General features: G+C 42.7%; 1 protein-coding gene and 1 long non-coding RNA gene across 5 annotated transcripts in view; both read left to right on the forward strand.

The window, feature by feature from the left end:
• Window positions 1–22,747, forward strand: part of CADM1 (cell adhesion molecule 1) — a 325,465-nt gene that overhangs the window by 297,262 nt on the left and 5,456 nt on the right. The window contains exons 9-10 of one of the 4 annotated variants that reach the window (XM_082411115.1): window positions 4,018–4,050; window positions 11,315–11,368. The exons of 2 other annotated variants lie outside the window; for them this stretch is intronic. In XM_082411115.1, the coding sequence (XP_082267241.1) occupies window positions 4,018–4,050; window positions 11,315–11,368 (87 nt within the window). The remainder of the gene's footprint in view (window positions 1–4,017; window positions 4,051–11,314; window positions 11,369–22,747) is intronic. One more of the 4 variants, XM_082411116.1, reaches the window with a different exon arrangement.
• LOC309637119 lies at window positions 4,061–11,230 on the forward strand. Its single transcript, XR_014250421.1, has 2 exons — window positions 4,061–10,058; window positions 10,376–11,230. It is a non-coding gene; the product is annotated as an uncharacterized lncRNA (long non-coding RNA).

The following is a 22,747-nucleotide window of genomic DNA, read 5'->3' on the forward strand; positions in this document are numbered from 1 at the left end:
CTCCTTATTGACTTTAGTTAAGAAAATAAACCGAGGGAAAGTGTATTAAAATATGTCTGGACTGCTTAGCATGCTTTCATTTAAGCTTATGACAATCAAAATGGCAGAATTTAAATTCTTTACAATTAAGCTCTGCTTTCGAGCAGATTGGGTTCTCCGGGTTATTACCCTATGCATTTTTTAATGTACACCCTACTCACACCCTCCCCCCTCCCCCCCAAATGCAGCCTTGCAGTGAATCTGGGCATTATAAAGCAGGAGTACCATAGAGCAGTTGGAGAAGAAAAAGTATTTAAGGTTGTGAATTTAATTTCGTTCCTGGATTTTCATTTTCATTTATGGCACCCGTTGTGTTTGAGACCACGGACTAATTTATGGATTAGTTTTAAACCCCCAGTCTGTCACACTCAATGAACAATTCTAAGTTGGAGAGAATCCATATGAAAGGATTAGAATGTGCCACAGTGGAGCTTACACATGACTGTTTCGGCTAAACATTGCCCAGCTGCCTCGCATGCGGTTTTTTTGTTGTTGTTTTTGGTTTTGGGGTTTTTTTTTTGCTACTTGGTTAAATGGATGGTGTCTCTAATCTGACACATTGTCTGAGCCTTTTGATTTTGAAAATATCTGATACTGCCATGTGAAATATAGGTGATGTTTTAATTTATTCAAGGTAGGGTCCCATAAACTGTTTGTATGGCTGGGAGACTGAAAGTCGATATTCAGTGAAATGTTCATCTTTCAAATAGCAGTGCAGGCCCTGCCCTTGGATACCTTGTTTAATTATACTCATAAAACAGCTAGAGAGTGACTATTGAGACCATACACACTTAACTGGGTTTGCAGGAACGTGGGATTGTTTTTTCTTGACCATATAAAATAAATGTACAATAAATTTCTCCCTCATTGTAATTAAAATTAAAATAGAGACAGTAGCTCAAAGAGGCTTTTTTAATTTCATAACCCTACACCACCGTAAGTCCAGCTCAACTTTCTGTGACCTATTTTTCTCCTAGGCCTAGCGCAAAGATTATTTTTTAAAGGCAGCCGCAGAATGAAGTTTGAAACAGCCTCTGTTAGGGCAATTAGGCACTCTCATTTTTCAAGTTAATCAGAGCCTCCGTTATTTTCTATTGGAAAGTTACTGTTTGCATTTTGCCTGTACACTTAGAATGTTATCAAACAATATCGTGACCCCACAAGTTGATGCACAGGGGTGGGCTAGCACATCTCTCCAGTCTCCTGATTAGGATACCTTAATAAATCCTACTTCACAGAGCCGCACTCACTTCAGAGCCAGGGTGTCTGTGGTTTCTGCATGAAGTCGTAATGCAATTATGAAGGAGAATTAGATTCTGTCACAGTGCTCTCCTGCGGGGAGCACAAAGTCACTTCTAAAGATTTTTTTTTTTCATTCTTTACTTGAAATAGCCTCTGTTCAGATACCACACCAGATGCTCTTAGAGAAATGGAATCAGCAACTCCCCCGATAACACCCTCAATCTCCGTCTCAACTTTGTAGCCAAGCCTGTGTGTCTGCTGCCGTCTCCCACTCCATTACTGATCCCTGGTTTTGCCATTCCCAGCTGCAGTAACTGTGTTGTTTGACTTGAACATGTGTTTGCTTTTCACTGTTTTAGAACCGTGTGTTTTCCTTCTCAACATCCCTTTCTCTTCCCTGTTGGGTGCAATTGATGGATTTCCCATCCCCAGAATGGGGAGGCAAGCTGCACTGTGAACTTTTCTTCATTTATTCCCTGGAAGTGTACACCCAGGGGAGTGTACACCCAGCTTCCCCCTTAGCTTGATTTCGTCATAAAGCTGACATGATGTTGTGACGTAGGCAGGCAGTAAATTGGGGAGTTGTCGGTTAATGCTAAGACATTATTTTTGAGGACCCTTAGATTTTACTCCAACCCCTTTCTTTCATTTTATACTAATGATTTACCTGGTGAAAATAAAGCATATTAGAAGTGCTGCTACAAAAATAACGAGCCAAAATGTTTATTGCTTTTTCAAAAAATTAATTTTGGAAAAAAGCCAGTGTCTAGTCATAAAATATATTAACTTTCATATAAGTGTTTCTGTACAAATGTGCATTTGATTTTGCCCCTCCATTTGAAAGCACCTCAAACTAACTCTTGACTTGGATGTTTCAAGTAAGGAGACGTGTCAGACGTGTCATGAGCATCTGATGTAGAGATGTTTCATCTGAACAATTTTCGGTATTGTTTTTTAACTGCTTCTTTATGCATACAGACTTGTAAGTAAGTATTGCGTTCTGATGTGGTTTATTTTATGTTTTTCTTTCCTTCATCTGTTCTTCAGAAACTCAGCTATAAGTTATATTAAGCTGTAGTGGCCTCTCGGACTTCTGGTTAATTCTGGCTCCTTAGAAGGGCTCTGATTTTTTGATGGTCTAGGGTTCTGAGGAAAGGGGAGTTGAAGGGGAACACTGGTGTGAATTCATGTGTCATATTTATAAATCAGAAGCACCAGGCTTGTTAGACCAAAAAAAAAAAAAAAAAAAGTTACATTTGGCATTCTGGTGCATTTAAACATTGCCTCTGTCAAGTCCAAAAGAGTCTTTTGGTATCTCCAGAACTCATGAAAATAATTACCAGCTTATTAAATAGCTGCATGATAAAAAAGGACGGGTAACTACTTGCAGTGTCAACCCAGAATCCCACTACAGCTCGACATGACCAGCTCATGTGTGAGTGTCTCCACTCCTTTCTGGCCAGAAGGGGATCGTGGAGGGAGACACCTTGAGAAGATAGAACTGAAAATTAAAACCCGGCCAGATGGGTTGACATTGGAATGAAGTTGGCTAGAAGAGGGGTATTAAAACGACTCTGGGAAAAGAAAGTTGCCGTGCATTTTGTTAGATATTTATCCCACTTCCCCTCGAGCCAAAAAGAAAAAGAAAATTTCTGGAGTCCCCTGAGGAATTTGCTGTGAAGAGGAACCAATATAGCAGGCCTGGTTTTGAAGCCTGGTAGAAGGAGAAAACTTGAACGGCATTAGAAATAGAAGAAGAGACAAAGCACGGTTTCTTCCATAACAAGTGCATCTGGCAGTGAAAAAACCTCACGTGCCATCTCCTGATTCACCCTGAAGGCAGGACTCCTGGCAGCTCACAACAGTGAATGTGGTTCTGGATCGTGAGCAAAGGGACGGCTGGATGCTTTAATTTTTGGAATGTCACATGATGAGAAGTGGCATTTGGCAAATTATGTGGACTTGGGTGTTTTCCATGCAAGACTTCTTGCCCTTAGATTGTAACATAGTAAGATCCGCAGAGTGGAGGATGGGTGAGTGGTGAGTATGAGTGTGTGTGTGTGTGTGTGTGTGTGTATAGAAACTAATCTGAAAAACTTTTAACATGTTCATTCCCCTGGCCTCCCAGTTAATTGAACTTTCCAGCTGAACCCTGCTGAAATAACACACTGGATGGAAAACTTGAACCCATATATTCATCTACAGGCATCTGCGCATGAACCATAAAAGGATCCTAAACGTGCAGTTGATTCAGCGACGCCTGATTGGCGGTCGTAAAGCCTGAGCGCCTGGGTGGGTTGGGTTAAAACAAAGGCAATGTTTGAATGTATGAATCTGTTGTTCAGCCAGCCTTCCGACTGAGCTACTCTGTCACAGTCCTGAGCCTTGATGCGTTCCGAGCCATCTATCAGTCACTGAGTTTGCACTGGTGTTTCTCATCACTTCGCATGTTCCCCTGACTATTGACTAGCAAGTAGATGTATCCTGGCAAGACCCCCAGAACCAAAGAATCTACTGTTTTCCTCACTGGCTCGCAGCTTTGAGCTGAAGGCATGTCTTAAAACAGTGCAACTCACTTCAAATGCTTTTGGCTTTTCATTTATTATTGCTTGTCACGCGATGTTCTTTGAAAGCTTGCTCATATATTATCTGTTCCATTTTTTTCCATTTTCCCTTTTTTTGCATGCCGTTCCTCCTGTTTCTTCCCTTCCTCCAATCCTCTGTTCCCGTCTGTAGACACCACGGCGACGACAGAACCAGCAGTCCACGGTTGGTACCACATTACTGTTTATCTACTTTCTCAGCACTGCTGAGCGGCAAGGCAAGCCTGGGAAAAAGAGAAATGTAGTCTTCAAGGGAAACTGTGTTCCGAGTAGACTGACCTCATAAATATACTCTAATTTGTGAGGCTTGAAAGGATTTCGAGTCTTGTCATTTCTGTTGTGAGTTCAGTGTTCAGTGGTTGCAATCTGAGATCAGGCCTCCCTGTCGGCTGGCTGGGCTGCAGGAGTTTTAGCTGCACGTAGCCCTTAATTCTATAATGCCGCCAGACATTGAAATATAAGGGACTCCAAAAAAACCTAATATTTGCCTAAAAATCATAGCATCTGAATTAAAGGCCCAGTTGCTTTCTTCGTTCATAGGCTAGAATCTTAGGTACATTTTGAAGAGGAGTCATTTATGTCACTTAGTAGTCGAGACTGAAGGACAGGTCAGGGCGGAAGGTTCCTGTTTAAATTCATGACGTAGGGATGAGGAAGAACATTGTTGTTCTTTAATTATCATCTTTACCTCCACGGCCTCTTGCAGGTTCACGCTTAATCTCCATGTGTGCATAAAAGTTTATGCTACCCTTTGGCAGGAAACATCTCCAAACAAGAATGATACCATATGTACGTTTCAACAGCATTAACTGGGACTTAAAAAAAATCATTTCTGTGTGGGTACCTTGTAGGCAGAATACTAAAAAACAAAAAACTCCTCACGATGTTAGCCAAAATCTGATAAAAACCGAGTAAATGAAGCTCAGCAGGGGGCATCAGGAAATCCTTTTCCGAATTTCTCCACTGACTTCCTAGGTTGGAATAGGTCCATTCACTTTTCTATATGTCTCCAATCAGAAAATGATAATCAAGTTTCATCCGTATATTACTTTATTACTTAGCTCACATCTCACCCTGGCGATATTGTGCTTTGGAGAAAGATACGTTAGTTAAAAATGGGCTGAATTTTAATAACTGAATTCAAGGGAATTATTTGGTAAAGGGCCTTTTTACATCGCTTTGCACATTGTGCAGGATTGAAATCTATCAGTTAAATGACAAGAGGTGATCAGCCAACCCTATGGTGTTCATTCAACTTCTGGAGAAACAGTTCTTCCTGGCACGACTGACCTTCTTAAACAGACCTGCATTTGAGGACTTAACCAGTTAGAAATCTCTGAGCAAAACCTGTGCTGTGTGAGCTGTCCTTGAAGGTCAGGCCTTTATGCTTGGCTGACCACGCCCCATATTTGGACCTTCTGATGAGAAATTCTGAGAAAGCAAAACAGACTTGGGTATAGGGCAGTATCCCTCCCCACCCTAACCCACCTCCCCATGCCCTCCCTGTCACTGGCACAAAGGGAAAAGTTCATAAAATTAGTTAAAGGGCCAGATACACCGACAGTCATGAGAAATCAATTAGGTAAAAAACTTCCACTTTCCAAGGTAATGCCCCATGGTGCTCTCTACATCTCAGATACTGCACTCCATTAAGCTCAGTTATTTGTAGGTTTCATCATTAATTGGGCACTTTCTGACTTTTATCGATTATTCTCAGAGCTTTAAGGCTATTTTAATGTAGTTCAAGAGACTTTTGTTCTATTCTTTTCAAGATGCTTTAAGTTCTGAGCCTTCTATAATTAACTCCAGGGTCAAATGTAATCATAAGATTCCTGAATTCTGTGAGATCTTTGAAGAGATACTGATCATTTATCTCAAGACTCCAGACTTCTGTTTTCTAGGTCCCTTCAGTAACATTTGTGTAGTTACATGACTCTAATAGTTGTAGGTCTTGGAGTTGGGTGGGGTATTCAAGGTAAAAAATATGTCCCCTGAGCTGAAAAATGAGAAGTTAATTTAGGGGCCAGTCCTGATCTTAGGATACTGGTATTTCAACATGTATTTCTCTATGGAGAAAGAAAGTGAAGGTGATCTCTTTTTGTGGTATAATAAAGAGACACTTGGAATAGGACTCTAGCATTCATGTGACAGGAAACAGAGATGCCTGTGTACTGTGAGAAACAACCACTGTCTTACTAGTTCAGGAATAGTGTTCAAGCCAGCAATGTCTCAGTAGGATGTTATTGACCAGCAGTGAATGAGAAGTATACCTACAGCCAAGAAATTTGGGGAGAAAAAAAAGGAAGTAAGAATAGTATAATATATATATATGTGTGTATGTGTGTGTATATATATATGTATATATAATATATGATCATCATATATAATATATGATTCCTTAGCAGGTAGAGAGAAGTGATAACCCAGGTTGATTCCTATAAAATGCATTTATAAATACATGCTCCAACTTGTCTAAAACCCTCACAGCATCCTCCCAAAGGGATCTGACCCCTCTTTTCAACAGCATACTCTCCAGCCCACAGCAAAAAGCTTTAATGAAAGCCAAAGTAATATCTAGAATTTTACTTGACAGGGGGAGAAAGTCTTCCAGGTCAGTTGTCAGGATAGAAAAGGCAATAGAATATGATTGGAGTTACAAAGCAGGGGACCACATTTCCAAGGAGATGAGGATATAGAACTGATTTTATTCAAATGACTTATGGGTAAAACCCAGCTTCTTCCGTATAACAACCATGTGACTTAGATTCATTTGAGAATAATCTTGAGATGCTCATGTTGGAGATCTGGGCCTAGAAAAATGTTGTGGTTTGATAACTTGGCAACTTAAATGACAAGACGTACTGGGTCAGCCAGTTGTGACCATTGTACTGGTCTTAAAAGTTTTCATACTGGATTTCCTTCCATACTTCTCTTTTCTTTTCTAAAAAGGAAAAAAAAAAATTTTACAAAACGTTTTCCCTTTGAAGACTCATTAAAATATTTTATTCAAGCTTGTGTTGCTAGAGTATGTATGAAGTATATCAGTTGTTTATGTATGTTGACCTTTTGTTCTTACCAATATCTGATTAGAATAAGCATGTATGGGAAGGTTAGAAGTGCATGGGCATGATTCAAAAGCAAATGGATTTTCTCCAAAAAGAAATCAAACAACAGTCAGCCACAGTGTGTCTTTAAGGATATAATTGATAGTACAGTGAAGATAAGTGTGAGTGTAAGAATGGGATTCCTAGACTAGGGTGACGGAAGGGATCTTTGAAGAAAGATCTTGAGCATTTGTGTTTTTGGAGCTCATCCTTAAGGCCTGGACAGGGAAGAATCCTGTGTTATGTGTGCATGTTGAGCAATGCAAAAAACACTCTGCCAAATCCTGGTACCACATGGTCTGAAATTTATGGCAGAAATGCATGAGTGACGTTAAGCACGGATGGTGTACTCGTTCCTATGATTATAGATGTGTGGGTGCGTGTGATGGTTTTTCTTTGTTTGTTCCAATGTGGGGCGCTTCTCTGTAAGTGTCTTGTGCCTTGTTCTTTTTCTGCCCCATGTGTCCCCTCTCCCTTCCCCCACCCACCTCCCTCGTGTGAGGTTTTGGGTGACAGCATGCCCATGGTCTGGAATAGTGCTTGTGCTTTTGCTGCACTGCAGTCAGCTGGCTTCCTCTGGGTTTGGGGTTCTCTCTCTCTCTCTGTCTTTCTCTTTCTCTCTCTCTCTCTGTCTTTCTCTTTCTCTGTCTCTCCCCCCCTCCGCCCCACCGCTATTTCATTATTTTCAAGTCTACCTGTCCTTTTGCTTTCTACCTCTTGGTACAGTAGAAGCTGATGATCTCATGAATTTATGATCCCAAATGAGTTATTAACTAGTTTTTAATTTAGTATGCAATTGTAGTGAGACTCAAACTGGGAACCCCTCTGACATAATTTTTCACTTTCAGTTTTGGTTTCAAAATATTTGGCGTGTGCTAGATACATGCTTATCCCCTAGACCTCTGCCCTTAGGCTACTACCCCATGGATCTCCCTTTCCCTGACTTACTTTATAAGTCGTGCAAGCCGTGATGGAATTCTAAAAGCACATGAAATTTCTTCTCTTTCTATTCAATTGTGGGGAAATTCTGAAGCCCATTTTAAAGAAAAACAGCCAGCAGTGCGCATTATTACAACCTCTATGTCCACCATCTGTGTATGCACCCCTCTGCACATCTCTCTGTATGAGTACACAACAGTGGCATTCGAAGGCTGTCATTCAGTCAAGGGACTCTGCAGACATTGTATGTTCTACTCAAGAGCAAAGCTAAAGAGGTTTATGTACGAATGGCTGCAGGACCTGAAGATTGTGTTTCAGCCTTGATATGCAGTTTGGAAACAATGTGCTACTGTTTAACGGCGTGAACCAAATTTCTGCTAATGGGACGAAGGGAAAAACTCTCCACAAAAGCTGACAAAGCAGGAAGAACAGGATGACTGACTGAGCATTTAGATTAAAACTGCCGGGGCGTCTAAACTCTTATGGCTGGTGATGGAAGTAACAGATTCCATAATATGGCCAAGTGATCAGACATATGCTGCTTAGGTAAGAGAGAGACCATCGCCTACTTTTTCATAATGGGAATGATACTAGGGCCAGTGGGAAGTTTTTGTTTCCTAGAGGTTTTATTTGATCATTCTGTTTTGAAATTTTCAGGAAAAATAAAAAATGGAAACCCTGATGAATTGAGCCCCGAACATTTAGATTTTACTTGACCTTGACCTTGAATTTAACTAACTCTAGGATTTCTTGCTGTTTCTAATTTTTGAGGTTTTCCTTAACCTGGTTTAAAATTGCTACGCCATACATACCATTTTTAGAAGCCAGCGATTTCTGCTGGAAAGGAGAAGTAACAATACCAACAGCAGAAGCACTGTCTGAGGAGGCTTAGGGCACGTGCAGCACGTGATTGACAGCAACACGAAGGAGCAAAAATCATGTCTGCGGAAGAGACGATTCTCGTGCGTGTATTAAATTATCATGTTTGCACCTTAGGATTTTATTAATTGCTCAAAAGAAGATCCCATATGGACCAAAAGTAAACTTTCATTTGTTTAACAAAGTTTAAAGAAATGTGTTGAATACATTTTAATTGAAGTGACCAGGAAGGGCTTGAGTGGATGATATGAAAAGTTCAAGAGAAAAACCCCAGAAGTAATTTCCCACTTATTGTTAAATGGTGGAGTTTCCTTTTGAAGACTATTCTCTGCCTCACAAAATGCACCTTTGTCTTTTTCTTTGAGAAAATGAGAGCTGTATAATTTTTATCACGAAAGAAAGCTACCTAAGCCAAAGCAATTTTTAGGAGGTAAATTTTGCTTGTCCTCACTTGTACACTCAGTGCTTCAGTAAACTCTTCCTAATTATATTTATTTTGAAATTATCCAACTATGGCAGAGCACTATAGATTCATAAAATACAATAGTAGTACAAAAACAAATTTAACGTCACTAACCTAGATGGCTTCCCACTTTCAGACATAATCTGAGCTGTAGATTCCAGATGATTTGGTATATTTTAAAGTTTATGCCATTAAAAATGACAGTTTCATCTTTAATGAGGTGTGTATAAACTGTCTGTCGCTTTTTAATGGGAAACTTTGCATATCAATGATATTTCATAAACATATTTGTCTTTATTTTTTAAAATTAGCTTTCTAATGCCCTCCCCAGGGAAACAAGCCTTCAGCAGTAAAGCTACCTACTTGAAACATCCTTGTTTAATATGGTTCAGTGGCTGCCAAGCATGTATGTAGAATGCTTTGATATTCATTGGGCCACCTAGAAGTGAGGGATTAGCCTCCTGAGAACTGCAAATTCATAATTAACTACAGAGGAGAACTTTATGTTGCCCATTTATAACAATTATTCAAATAATTGTATTCATCAGTCTTTATACAATGAATAAAGCCAGTTAGAAATAGGAACACTTTCAACCAATCAGATTTCAGAACCAGTGGATAACATCCCTACTCAGTTGCCTCTCTAATTTATTGCATTACTCATTGCTTTCCCATAGTTGCCTAAATCCATAGTTTGGGAACATCCGTGGACTTCAAATCATCCCATTTTTAATTGGCACGTGCCATTGAATATTGGTAAGGGTCATGATGGAAATTCTTCAAGAGCTGGTATGACGCTTCCTTTCACAGCACCAACCTAGCTATCAATATTCATTTGGCTTCTTTATAAAACAACTTACAAAATCCAAGCTTTTACTGTCCATTTCTACATTAAGTGTTTCTGTTGATTTGGGAGCTTTTGAATAGTGCGGCCAGTTTGACATTGCTTGTTTCCAGAGCATTTGTTTTAGTTGGTAGTTCACTTAGCATTACTCCCAAATCATTAATTCAGCAAATACTTACTGAGCTTATATTTTGCACTTGGCTATAAGAGAAGGGAAAGCTGAACAAAGAAACAAGACATGCCCCTCATTCCTGTTTAATAGGTCCGCAAGTATCTTCAAAAGTGACAAATCTCATCAGAGAAGGATTAGCCAGTTGTTGTGCAAATGAGAAGACCTGGAGGTCTGCACAAACCAGACACGACTTTGTGGTGTTTTTGACTTCATTAAAGGAGCAGCCTGCAAATACAGGAAGAGGAAAGGGAAGCCATCTCCTAACTGCGCCCCCCATGGTTTATCTGCTTTCCCCTTGACCTCTTTTCCTTCCAGGCAGAGCTAGCCGAGAGCCATCCCAGCTGGGCAACATTGGTGCTAACTTGGATACAGGCATTTCAAGCTCCACTTGATTATCTCCTGACCTAACTGCTTTTTCAGCTTTGAGGGTTTCATTTTTTCAGGAATACCACTGATTTTTGAAATTCTCTTTTTGAAAAAAAAAATCATTTTGCAAATCAGATTTTCTGATGAAGGCAAACTGCAGTTAGCAGATGCCATACCATTTTGAAATAGATGATCCAAGATCATCATCAATTGATAATGAACTGTGTTTGTCATTCTTGCCCAAGGATTTCAATTTACAGTAAAATGTGAACTAAAACTTAAATACATCAGTATGTAACCTCTAAATATATTTGTATTTAAGAGATCTATCAGAACATCAATAGCTAACAATCAGGCTTTATTGTTTTCTTTCTGCATGCTGTTATGAACGAGTGATTTGAAACATTCACCTTCACGTTTCATGTGCTTTGAAAGTGGAGACTGAGGAATCTTTCTGCCTCAATTGTGTATCTATAACAAAATGAAATGATTGGAGAAACGTACTTATGGATTAATACATTCAAGCTATCCATAAAAGAGAGCGAGAGATGGCAAGAGATTTGGCTCATGTTTTTTTTTTAAGAAATTCATCCTCAGTTCTTAAGTGTTTTGTTTATGTGCCTTGAGGAATGAAAAGAAAAACGATTTGTTTTTACTTGTAAGGCGTTACTCAGTTGCCCAATTCCGCAGAAGAGCTGGCCAGTGAGGACCTCTCAGGTAAGGGCTAGTCATTAGGTAAAAGGCTCTGCAGTGTCCAACCTGTGGGCCCTCCATCCACTTCCACAATACGGCCATTTGGATCGCTGAGCAGTCAATTCGCAATTGTGGATTTTAAGACTAAAGGAAAAAAAAACAGATTTTTATGAACACTTTCTTCCTCCCCCCACCTCTCTTCCCTGTGTATTTTCAGATTGTATATTGTGTGTATATTTCAGATTGGGGGCTGACCTGCTGTAATGACCTCCAGGTCAATAATGACCTCCAGGTCGAATCATCTTTGGGATTACACCAAAGCCACTCTGTTCAGTGGCTGAAAATAATTTTTATGTTCTAGGCATATAATGGTTCATGAGAAATTTGTTGCATTTCAAAGCTGTTTAAGGATGTTGGATTATGAGACAAGATCTTTATTTTTAAAAAAAACAAACCCTCATATTGACCATCTCCTTCTGTGGAATAGACTAGAAAAGCCAGGTCATAGTTAATCTTAGAAGGAGGGGGAGGGGAGGGGAAGGAAGGAAGGGGGGGGCAATTGTTTTGTCACACACCATGATGCAAACTAATTATCCACCTCAGACCTTTTTCACAGCACACTGAGCTCTTGCAAAAGTAGGTTTCATGCTTGATTCCAGGATTTAGGTGTTACTAATCCAAAATAAGAAGCATATCCTAAAAAGGAGGGGAAGGAGATTTAAAATGGTCAGAGCTAAACAATTATATGAGCTCCCATGATGTTGTGGGACTTCACTGCCAACCAGCTGCAGCTTTTGAAACATTTTGATCAGTTGCTTCTTAATAAGTCAATAAGGAAGGGCCCTTCCTCATCAGGAGAAACCAAGGCAGAGGACTGTAGGTGCTGACTCCAGCCTTTTGGAAACAAGGGTTCCATGTTGCCCTTCTTGAAGAGATTTCACTGCAGCTCCCTTGAATAGCTGGTTGCTGAGGTGCAGCTTTAACTACAGGTCTTACTTACCCAGTGAGAGAATAAGATAGTACCACTGTCTTTCACAAGCAATAGATTTATTGCCTCCTCTGTGCTTCTGTCAAACCTCAGGGACGCCTTTATTTTTCTGCTATGTAGCATGTCCCAGTTTGAACTTGGCTGATGGATTTTCCCACAGAGTGGAAGCTCCAGGAGGCCATATTGGTTTTGTTCACTGCTGTACACCTGTCATATCATAAGCACGCAATTGATACTTGTTGGGACGAATAAATGAATCCCAAATCCCAAGGAGTTTAGGTAGATAAATAAATAGACGATTAGAAACGTAGCCGGCCATCAAAGGAGTGTTTTATTTTTGCCTCTTGTTTGTGGTATATTTAGAGAAGTTGCAAACACGTTAGCCTGATAGTCTTTGGAAATAGGAGCGAGTCCTTCTCCCTCCTTAGAATATCATGCTGAGTGTAAGAAGACTGACTCCTCAGTTCAGATCCTGACCCTAAATAAAACAGCCCTCTGACACAGTGGCAATTTTATCTTCTCAAGGATCCTAAGAAGGGACCAAGTTCTCCTTGGCCCTGATCCCTCTCAGCATATCAGCCAGACAAGGATCACTCGGATACGCAGAAGTCATTTTTCTCCTCTTTAGGAAAAGGGGACTAAATCAGCCCTTATCCCTTCCCCGAACATCATCAATTAAGGAATAGTCCAGGTCTCTCGGCTCTGCACCAAGTCAGAGGCAGCCTTGCTGCAGCTCTATCAATCACCCCTGAGTCGGGAGTGATAAACCAACAACTGTTTGTGTTCATAATAATTTGGTTAAATTAATAATTACGTTGTCCCCCTCCCCTCCCCCGTCCAGGAACGCTGCAGTTGTGTATTGCGAGGGAGCCATAAGTCAAGTAGAATCCTGATGATCTATCAGGCTGGGGCTGGGCTGCCTTCGCATCCGGTTTGATGAACTAATCAAAAACTGATTAGCACCTTTGTTCAAAGGGGATGCTGATTAATCAATTACTATTGATTGTGAGCGTGGCTTCACTCGGCAGCAAAGAGACATCTGAAGGGAAAAAAAAACACCCGATAAAAATTGAGCAGCTGTCATAGTGTTTAAATTTATTAAAACAAAATACATTATTTTTTATGAAGCTGTCTTGAAATGGGTCACTGAAGGAGAGCATATTGATTGAGAAAGGATGAACTTCTTAAATTTCTGTAGCCCAGAGACTGAATTCAATTATAATACAAGACAAACAGGTTAACACCCGTCTTAAACAGTCCATCAATAAATTAGAGGAGGTGTGGTACATGTAATGCTAAACTGTGGTAATGAATAATATTACCATCCATTCCCTGCTCCATCTGGGTAGAAATTTCATTCTTTGCTTATTGTGGATAAATGTTATATCCTGCGTTTCCTTCACAATAATGATGGTCTGTCTTCGGCTGGCCCCTTGTCCCCCTTCCTCCCCCATACACCACTGCCGCCTCAGCTAATGACGGTTTCCTAAGCACCATATGGTGCCCCAGCCTCACCCAGCAAAGCAAGCTGCCCAGCTGATCCTCCTCTTCAATCTGCATTAAAAAATTACGCTTGTGTGTAGTTCAGTGTTTTAATTATTGGAGGACCTGGGGAGCTTCTCCAGTTCTACTTTGAACCTTTTCATGGACTTTTTGGGTGTTAACTTTATTGATGACGGATCCACAAGAGTTTTGCGTTGCTTTATCAATTACATCTGCTATTTCCCGGTGACAGCTGGTGGTTATGGCCACCCATGTGGAATAGAATAGCTTCAAGCCTATTTATCCTTCTATTTTAGTTTAAAACTTTTTAAAAAATGCCTCCAACTGCCTCCCTCCCTTCAGCAATGGAAGGAAGGTCCTTCGGGGACTGTTTAGTGGAGTGCGGTGGTAAATATGCCGCGTGCCAGGGAATGGCCCTCCGGCACAATCAGAGCAATCCATCAGGCTTCTGCTTTTGAAGCAAAGGCACCAACAAGAAATTTCAGAGCTCTCATGCTTCCCAGAGAGAGACACGTTTTCAACTCTGGCCCTACATACAAGAAAGTGATCCGGAAAAATCAACGCCTCCCTCACAGTGCATAGAAAAGTACGGATGGAAGGCAGATTCTAAGTGGCTTTGAAAATCCATGCCAGGTGTTGAGGAAGAATCTAGGTGAGCCAGCTATAGTTCCTTAAATGGATTACAGAGGAAGCATGGGCTCAAAATATGGTCTAGATTTAGTTAATGGAAGCACTTAAAGGCCTTCAGATCCAGATTATCAGTTCTGGGGTGGGATATAAGACCATCTGGCTGTCGTGAGTGTCCGCAAAGTCTGGCTGAACTTGCTTGAAATGTGTGTAAGAAATTGTCAATAGACATAGCATGTGGGGGGACTCTTTCCTTACTGGCTCTCACGTAAAGTATGGCCCAGACTTGGCAAACAGCCGATTGCATTTTTTTGTTAAGCTAGTAATAATAATGATGATGATAAAGAAAAACATCAAAAACCAGCTGGACTATGTAGACAAATTCAAGATCTGGCCCCTAAATCGCAGGTGAGGTCTTACTTAGCTTGTACTTGTATAGTACTTGAGCGCTCAGGAAGCTTGTGCACACATATGATCTCATTTGATCTGCATTCATTCAACAATTGTTTGAGCTCCTCCTACGTGCTAGGCTCTGGCCTGGGCACCAGGGATACAGCAGTGAACAAGACCAACCAGAGGCTGGAGCTGCCCCAGATTTCACGTGCCAGGATCCTGCCCTCATACAGTTACATTCTAGTCAGGGAGACAAGCTCAAAACACAAGATAATGTCAGCCTAATGCTGTGGGAAAAAATAAACCTGGGTAAAGTGAAAGTGAGTGACTGGGGCTGGGAAGAGGTGGAGGGTAGCTTAGAAATGCTCACCAGGGGAGGCCATTGGGACAGGAAGACCAAGAGATGAGCATGAGAACATAAGCCAGCCATGGGAGGATTGTCATGCAAATCCTGGGAGATTGTTAAGGAAGGGGTTGTTCACAAATGAGGGAAGTGGGGCTCCAGAGGTTAAATAATTTACTCAAGAGACAGAATCAGAATTTCAACATACGGGTCTTCCTGGCTCTTCAGGAAACAGAGACTTAGGTTTAAAGTGGTTATCGTTCCCCTGTGAAATCCACACTTCCTTTGCTCTGGTATCTTCTTGGGAATTCTTTCCCTCTTGGACCCTTTTCGATTCAGACTGTGCATCCAAGGAATAAAGCAGGGAAAGCTGGGCTCTCCAGAGCCCATCAGGTATAGAGCCACGTGCTGACGACCGGGAAAGATCTCTTCCAGCGTTGAATCATGCTCTTTCCCATTCAAAGGGGACCTTAAACTCTGCTCAGATGTTTTCAGTGCCACTGTCCCATTGATCTCCTAAATTATGGGATGGACTTCCCACTGAGACGGTCCTAAATGCCATGGGAAAGTGTTGAGTTGCAGAAGGTTAAAACATGTAGATCCCCTTATTTTAAAATTCCTTTTAGTACAAGGCAGTAGACTGACAAATCATATTGGGTCCGTGCCAGCTTGGCCATGACTTTACCACCACGATGTAAGTTTGAATTTCATGGTATTGCTGATCTTCCCATAATCCAACATGCTACTGTGTCCCCCATGGGGAGGAAGGAGACCATCAAATAGGAAATTTTCCTCCAAATTAAAGAGTTGGCAGGCTACAACACAAAATATGAATTCCAGTTCTACAGGTTGGACACTGCTTTGGGGTGACTTCACCATATTCATTAATCCATCCTCACACCCCCAAATGCCTGAGGTCCACTGAAGCATCTTTCTCCAGAGAGAGATTCTAGTGGGAAATGTATGTTTAGAAATACTTTTACAACGCTGTTCTCTTTATCAGATGTATACTCCTTTAAGGAAAACTCCAGTCTCATCCTCAGTGCCTTCCTGTTGCTTAAAATGGAAAAGGCCATCACACTTCTAAGTCCTTATTGTTAGATGAATAGAGAGGACTCAGGAGCGTGCCTTGTGGTCTCTTTGGTGATGCTTAATGTCTTTGGGAGGATTTGCATCCTGTTGCCTCAAGTCATTTCCACTGTTGGTTACATTAACAAAATCAAGTTACTTGAGAAGGGAGAAAAATCAACATAAAAAAAAAAATCTTGTTCTCATGTTTAGCTGACAAGAAGAATTTAATATCCTGATACTTAAATGGTACACCTGAGTGATAACTTGGATTGGGTGGCCTTCAGCCGCCAGGCCCACAGCCTTGACCACCACCCAGGACCACCAGTCACACTGTGTGCCATTCTACATAAATGAAAAGAAGGGGTTTGGTGACTTCAACTCAGCTAGTGTCTGTGGGGCATCTTACCCTCTGAGAACAATGTTGAGTGTGCAGTACGACCCTTACCCCAAAGAGCTGATAAGTATTTGCCTGGAATCAGGGATTGGAACTGGAATAAAGCCCTCTGTAGGCTTTATTACAGCAGATTTCAATTTGGCAAACACTTACTGAGTGCCTATGATATGCCAAGCCCTGGCCCAGAGAGGCCGCTTCATATTCAGCGACACACTGGCCTCTCAAAACACCCCTGTGAATTGTATGATGGTGCCCCATGGCTCAGAGTAGCTGATTGACCTGCCTGAAGTCTCACAGAAAAGCAGTGAAGCCCAGCTTCTAGGCCAGATCTGTGGGCAAGTCCAGCGCACTTTCCAGTGGGCCATACAGGAGGTGAAGTCCTAACTCTTCCTGCATCTCCTGTTTGGGCCTGTTTCTGGAGGATAACATAGGCAGTAACCGCCAAAGAGCCCCAGGTCCTGATCAACGTACAGCCAGAGCCCGTGTGCGGTACTTCTGATTTCTGTGAATGCCTGCGGAGCTCTGGGTGGCAGGATGATGATGATGATGGTGACTGCAGTTTTCCTTTAAGTAGCTTAACATAGTTCCTTTGAAACGATAGCGTAGCTGCAGTTACGTTGCTAGAATGAGATGCAGCCGAGGGGTAGTCCTAGATGCCTGGGATGCTGTATGAGAACCTTCATGATTTTTCTTGCCTTACATTTATTCCTTCCCTTCCACTTTCTCAGAAGACAGAAAAGAAATGTTATGCTGCACGGAGGCTAGTGTGCTCCAATATATATTAACATCTTAATGGGAAAGCTGTGCATGTACTGTATACATTTACTACTCTCTGACAAGAGGGAATTAAATGTCAGAAGGATTTGTAGCATCTATAATTGAATTGCTGCTGAGAAAAGCAAATCTTAAAGAAGAATAACATATTAGGATTAGCAAATAATGTGGCATTTTGTCAGTGCATGCCATTCAGTTTGTTCCCCTTCAGTAATAAAGTTGTGCTTTTTAAAATGCACACTTATTTTTGTTGCCATGGCGGGAGCTGCGATAGGTGATGAGAATGAGAAGCTGCGGGTTTCAGATGGTGCCAGGTTTGGGGCTTGGTTTTGTTTAGTCTTTGAGGTCAGATTTTGGGTTTGTCTCAGATGTGGAAAATCCACTGTCAGGTTTTTTCTTTCTAGTAAGAAGTAACAAATGACATCATAGTCATTAAGCTTCCTATGCGATAGACTAATCCCTACAGCCCTAGGAAGCAGGGGGCAGCGATTCCACCGTCAGCACCGCTTCTCGAAGTTTCTAATTAAACTGACATGTCTAGCCAGACCTCAGCCCAGGAAAAAGACTAGAACTAAAGCAAGTGACAGAACTGCTGTGAAAAGTCAACAGTTTCACTTTTTTCCCAGCTATTCATCGATAGAGAAATTACGGAAGGTTGACCATATGAATTGTCCAATAAATAGAGGTAGGAAGACCCATCTCCTTAGAACCTCCCCTATGTTTTAGGGATTAATTTTAGAGATGAGACCTCAGGTAGTTTATAACGTTTGTTTAAAAATAGCATGTGCATTTAAGGGGAGTGTCTAACTCTCCCCAAGTTTTTAAGCGTGCTTTCTAGCCCAGGCCAAGGGTGGGTTGAAAGGTGAACGAAAGCCAAGGCAGGGTGGTCCTCCCGCCCTCTGCCGTGTGCTTGAACCGTATTACTGTATCACACTTCCTCTCGTCGGAGGTGGCAATCTTAGTGTCCGCCGTCTCTGTGGCCTGGGCTCAAGGTAGGCCGGCTGCGGCTGCAGCGGGCTGTCTGCTCAGCAGCCCCTCTGCCAACGTCGCTGTCTGCCAGGAACTTGTCTAGGACATCCTGGCCATTCCCTGGCTATCCACGGATCTCTGCCTCGGACAACAGAGCCTCCCAGGCTTTTCACAGATCCACGATTAGGGCATTCACATGGCAGTTTATGTCAGGCATCCCGTGCCAGCTGGTAAAGTAGCCATAGCAACCGGGATCTGTTAGGCAGCGTGACCGCCCGAGCCCCTACACTCAGTCATTTGAGGAGTAGGAACGAGTAGAGAAAAGGAAGCCCCTGCAGGGAGGGGAAGGAGGCTGAAGTTCCTCTAGCAGTCACTCTTCTTGTCAGGCCCTAAGGAACGAGTGTCTTTAGAACTCCCCCTTGCATATTGCCCACGAGGAAAGGATCAAGCCAGCTCACCTGGCCCAAAGTAAAGAAAACTGAGCAGATTGGGACATCACTCTTGGGAGAGTCTTTGAATTTTTTTGTCCTGGCGGTTTCTAAGATGCTAATGGGAACCCCATGTGGGTGAAGCTGTGACCCAAGCAGTGGTAGCCAACTTAGCATTCTGCAAGCAGCTCGGAAACCCTCACCTGGAGCCAAGTTGTTCCAGCTTTTTGCCCAAAGAAGAGCTAACTCACGAATGAATACTAAACAGTTCATGACTGAGCTGTCCTTAAAGAGTCTCGTGCTACACGTAGAGCCGTAGACGGGGCTGCAGCACGGGACAGTGCAGGCAGGAAGGATTGTGCCCCAACTCTGAGTTGACACTTCCCAGCATCTACAAAGTGCCCCTGAAAATCAGGCTCATGGAAGGACAACGCCTCCGTTACTTGAAGTCCCATGTGAAGTGATCGGGATGGCATTCCACACTCCAGTGGGAATGTGTCACCCAAACTTGCTTGGTTCGTCAAGGCTGGAATAACCTCTGTGCCATAAATGTACACCAGGTCAAAACGTGGCTTTCCTCTTTGCGATGATGGGGAAAAGCTAAGTCCCAGCAGGATGAACACGGTTACAGCCGTTACTGAGAGGAGTAATCGTGTCCCTTAGAGACAGGAAAATACTCCCTCTAAACCAAAGAGCTGTCCACTTGCCTGAGGATCGGGCATGTTGCTAGTGTTTATTTTTCAGTGTAGAAGCTGAGGACAGCTGTAGAATCCGGTAGGTTTCCTTCTCTGCCTGATTGAGAAAAGCAGCCCGAAATCTGGAGAGGATGTCCCCCGGCAAGTTCACGGGACCTGAGGGAAAGGGTCTGCACCCCAAGAGGAGCAGGATCTGTGGGTGACAGTGAAAGTCATAGACTTTCCCAGGGTTTTCAGTTCGAGGTAATCACTCACGGAACTGGCCAGAGCTTTTGCTCTGTGAGCAGAACAGGAAAGGCCACACAGCCGATGGACTTTGTCAGAGCCGCGCTCCTGTTGGTGGCTGATAACCACCCTGGGTTCCAGTTTGCATCCTACTGCTTTAGCCCGGTGCCTCTCTGTGTAGAGTCTTGTGTTCCTGCTTCGTGCAGTGAATGAGGCACCAGTCCACAGCATCTAGGGGTAGGTAACCAGCCTTCAGCTGTGCCCCTCACCACCTTGGACCAATCAATGGCACTGTAAAAACTCCCCACCCAACCCACACGTGGACACACAAAAAGGAGTGAGACGAGTCTGGAAACAGTGCCACTCTTCGTATCGGACGCCAGGCCATGCCGGGCAACGGAGGATGGCCAGGACTGCATCAGTGCCCGCTGCAGTAAACCCCGGGGCGGGCCAGGGGTGGCAAGAGGCGGGGCAGAGCTGCAACCCACACTGTGCCCTGTAAATTCAGCATCACTTACCTTCTGGGTCCGTCTGCAGTAACTGAAGGCAGGAAAGATGTCTCGGGGATTAACTGGTGGTAGTAAACTTTCTGATCAAAGTGAGTATCAGAAGATAGCTGGAGAGGTTACCCCTATAAATAAGTATCTGTAAAATACGTATGTCCTTGAGGGTAGGGAAGGTAATTAGAGCCCAGGTATTTCATGTGGGCACAGGGCAGGGAGAAAAGAGCCGCACTGAGCCTCTTCAGCTCTGAGCTCATGGGGAGCAAAGGTCAAAAGAATGGTTTTGGCTGGAAAAACTAATCCCACAGATACGTACCCTGTGAGGTTGGTTGGTTGGTTCTTCTTTATCACAGAGCTTCCCCCTCCTTCCTCATCTCTCCTGCCTCTCTCCCTCCCTCCCCCCTGTTCTCTCTCTGGCTCTCTTTTCCTAGGCTTCTAGAATGTTCCTGTGCCTAGGCATGGAGAAGTCAGTCCTGTAACAGAGGACAGGGGAGTGCTTCTCCCGGTGGGTTAAGCCTGTGCTGGGGCAGCTTCCCTCCCCTCCATCTTCCCGGGACAGGACCTCTCTTCACCTCTCGCCTCTTGTACCTAACTTTCCCCGCTGCTCAGTAGCTGGCATCACTTTGCTTTTCTCACCCAATTCTTAAGACACAGGGAGTTAATAGAAAGAGCCTTATCTCTCAACAGGTCTGAAGCTCATGGCCATTGGAGATGAGTTAATTCTCATTCCCACAAGATCCCCTATTTTGACAGCTCCCTAAGGAAAGCACAACTTTCTGGTTTTTCCAGGACTTTGGTCTCCCCGTGAGCAATTTTGAACATGTGCAGTTGGGGTGAGAGTCTCCAGCGTGTAAAGCACCATCCTCCAGCAGATACCCCAGGGGCACCCTCCAGGGCACGCTCCCCTTCAACAAGCTCTGTTGTCTTAAAAGAAAAAAAAAAAAAACCATTTCCTTAGCTGAGTTCTGCCTCGTTGAAATGACTTTCAAGACGCAGAGGCTGTTGACTCTGCAGTAGGCAGCACGTTGGGCTGCGAAGGGAGATTCCACTCTGCCACATTTCAAGTTGAGCTTATTAGACATGTGGCTGGAGGGGCCCACACATCACGGAGTGGGCTAATTAGCTGCAGTGCACTCCGCCTCCAACCCATCTCCATTCTCCTATTAAACTCCCTTCACCCTGTTGTCCTGGGCGACCCGCTGCTGCCTCTGATTTGGCACTTCTGTTTGGGTTTGGATTTGGGATTTTTTTTTTTTTTTTGGTCGTCCTTTCAAAGGTAACTTAATGAAATACTTTAAATATTTCATTTTTTAATTTAAACTCTTAATTAAAGCACTTTTCATGGAACCCTCAGTCACGAGTTATTTCCCCACATCCTTCAGTACTTAATCTCAGAGCAGAATTGGAAATATCGATAGAAAGTGTAAATCGTGCCCTCCTGCTGAGAGCGTTGTATCAGGTTTCGGCTCAGAAGAGCACCATTACCTTTAGCTGTCACGGATCTGTACCCTTGATCGATAAACTTCAAATATTATTAGAGGTGGAGGCTTCAGAGATTTGCTCTGTTCTTTGGAGAGAGACAGAGAGAAATCTTTCTTAAAAATTGACTCGAATTTGCACTCTCCGTCTTCCTGGTGAAATGCATTTCTCTTAGGCGTCCAGCAACTGCTACAGGGACAGATTTATAGGCCATGTGCTTCTTGTACTGAAAGATTTAAATGGTAAATCCTTCACATATGACTTCACAAATCATGTAAAGTTAAAAGTTTTTTACCGTTTCTGTTGCTGCTGTGCTTAAATTGTAAGGTGCAGCTAGTAAATCATTTTAATGGAGGTGTCGTACTTGACTCAATAAAAAAAAAAAAAGACAATGGTTTGGCTTCCACTCCAAAATGTTAATGTATTAATCAACGGGAGAATAATTGTTTTTTACTACATTATAAATCTCGGGTGCCATTAGGATTTCAGCAAGGGGTGATGTAGACACATTCCTAAATTAAAATTGTTTACACTGCCATACATCCATTCTGCATGGCCATAGCTCATTCGGGGTTCACTTTGGATTTGTTCCTCAGCCAAACATGTCGTTCCTCAGTCGAAAGAAGACATCCCGAGGGAGTGATGCTTATAAAGGAAAATTAATTGCATCGTGAAGTGTTAAATAAATAAAAGAAAAACCATCTGTGGCAATGGACAATTATTCCTTGCTGTCTTTTTTGAAATAGGTTTTTAGGTTTTTAGACTGAGGCTTACTCCCTCATACATCCCAAATGTAGCAGGTACGTCACTTGTCTCTAGTCCCCTGATCCTTGTTTTATCTCTAGGCAGCTGGGGCTTTTGAGCTCCTTACTGTTCCCATGCAAATGCCTGGCAGGGAATAAGTCCCTGGGCATCTCTAGAAAGATGCTCCAGTCACCCCTCCACAGCTCCCGTTACGGCCTGAAGGTGCCATTCTGAGCGCCCTTAAATAGTTAGGTCGGCCTCCTGAAT

This window comes from Balaenoptera physalus (genome assembly GCF_965194825.1).
Source record: "Balaenoptera physalus genome assembly, chromosome: 10".
NCBI classification, from domain to species: domain Eukaryota; kingdom Metazoa; phylum Chordata; class Mammalia; order Artiodactyla; family Balaenopteridae; genus Balaenoptera; species Balaenoptera physalus.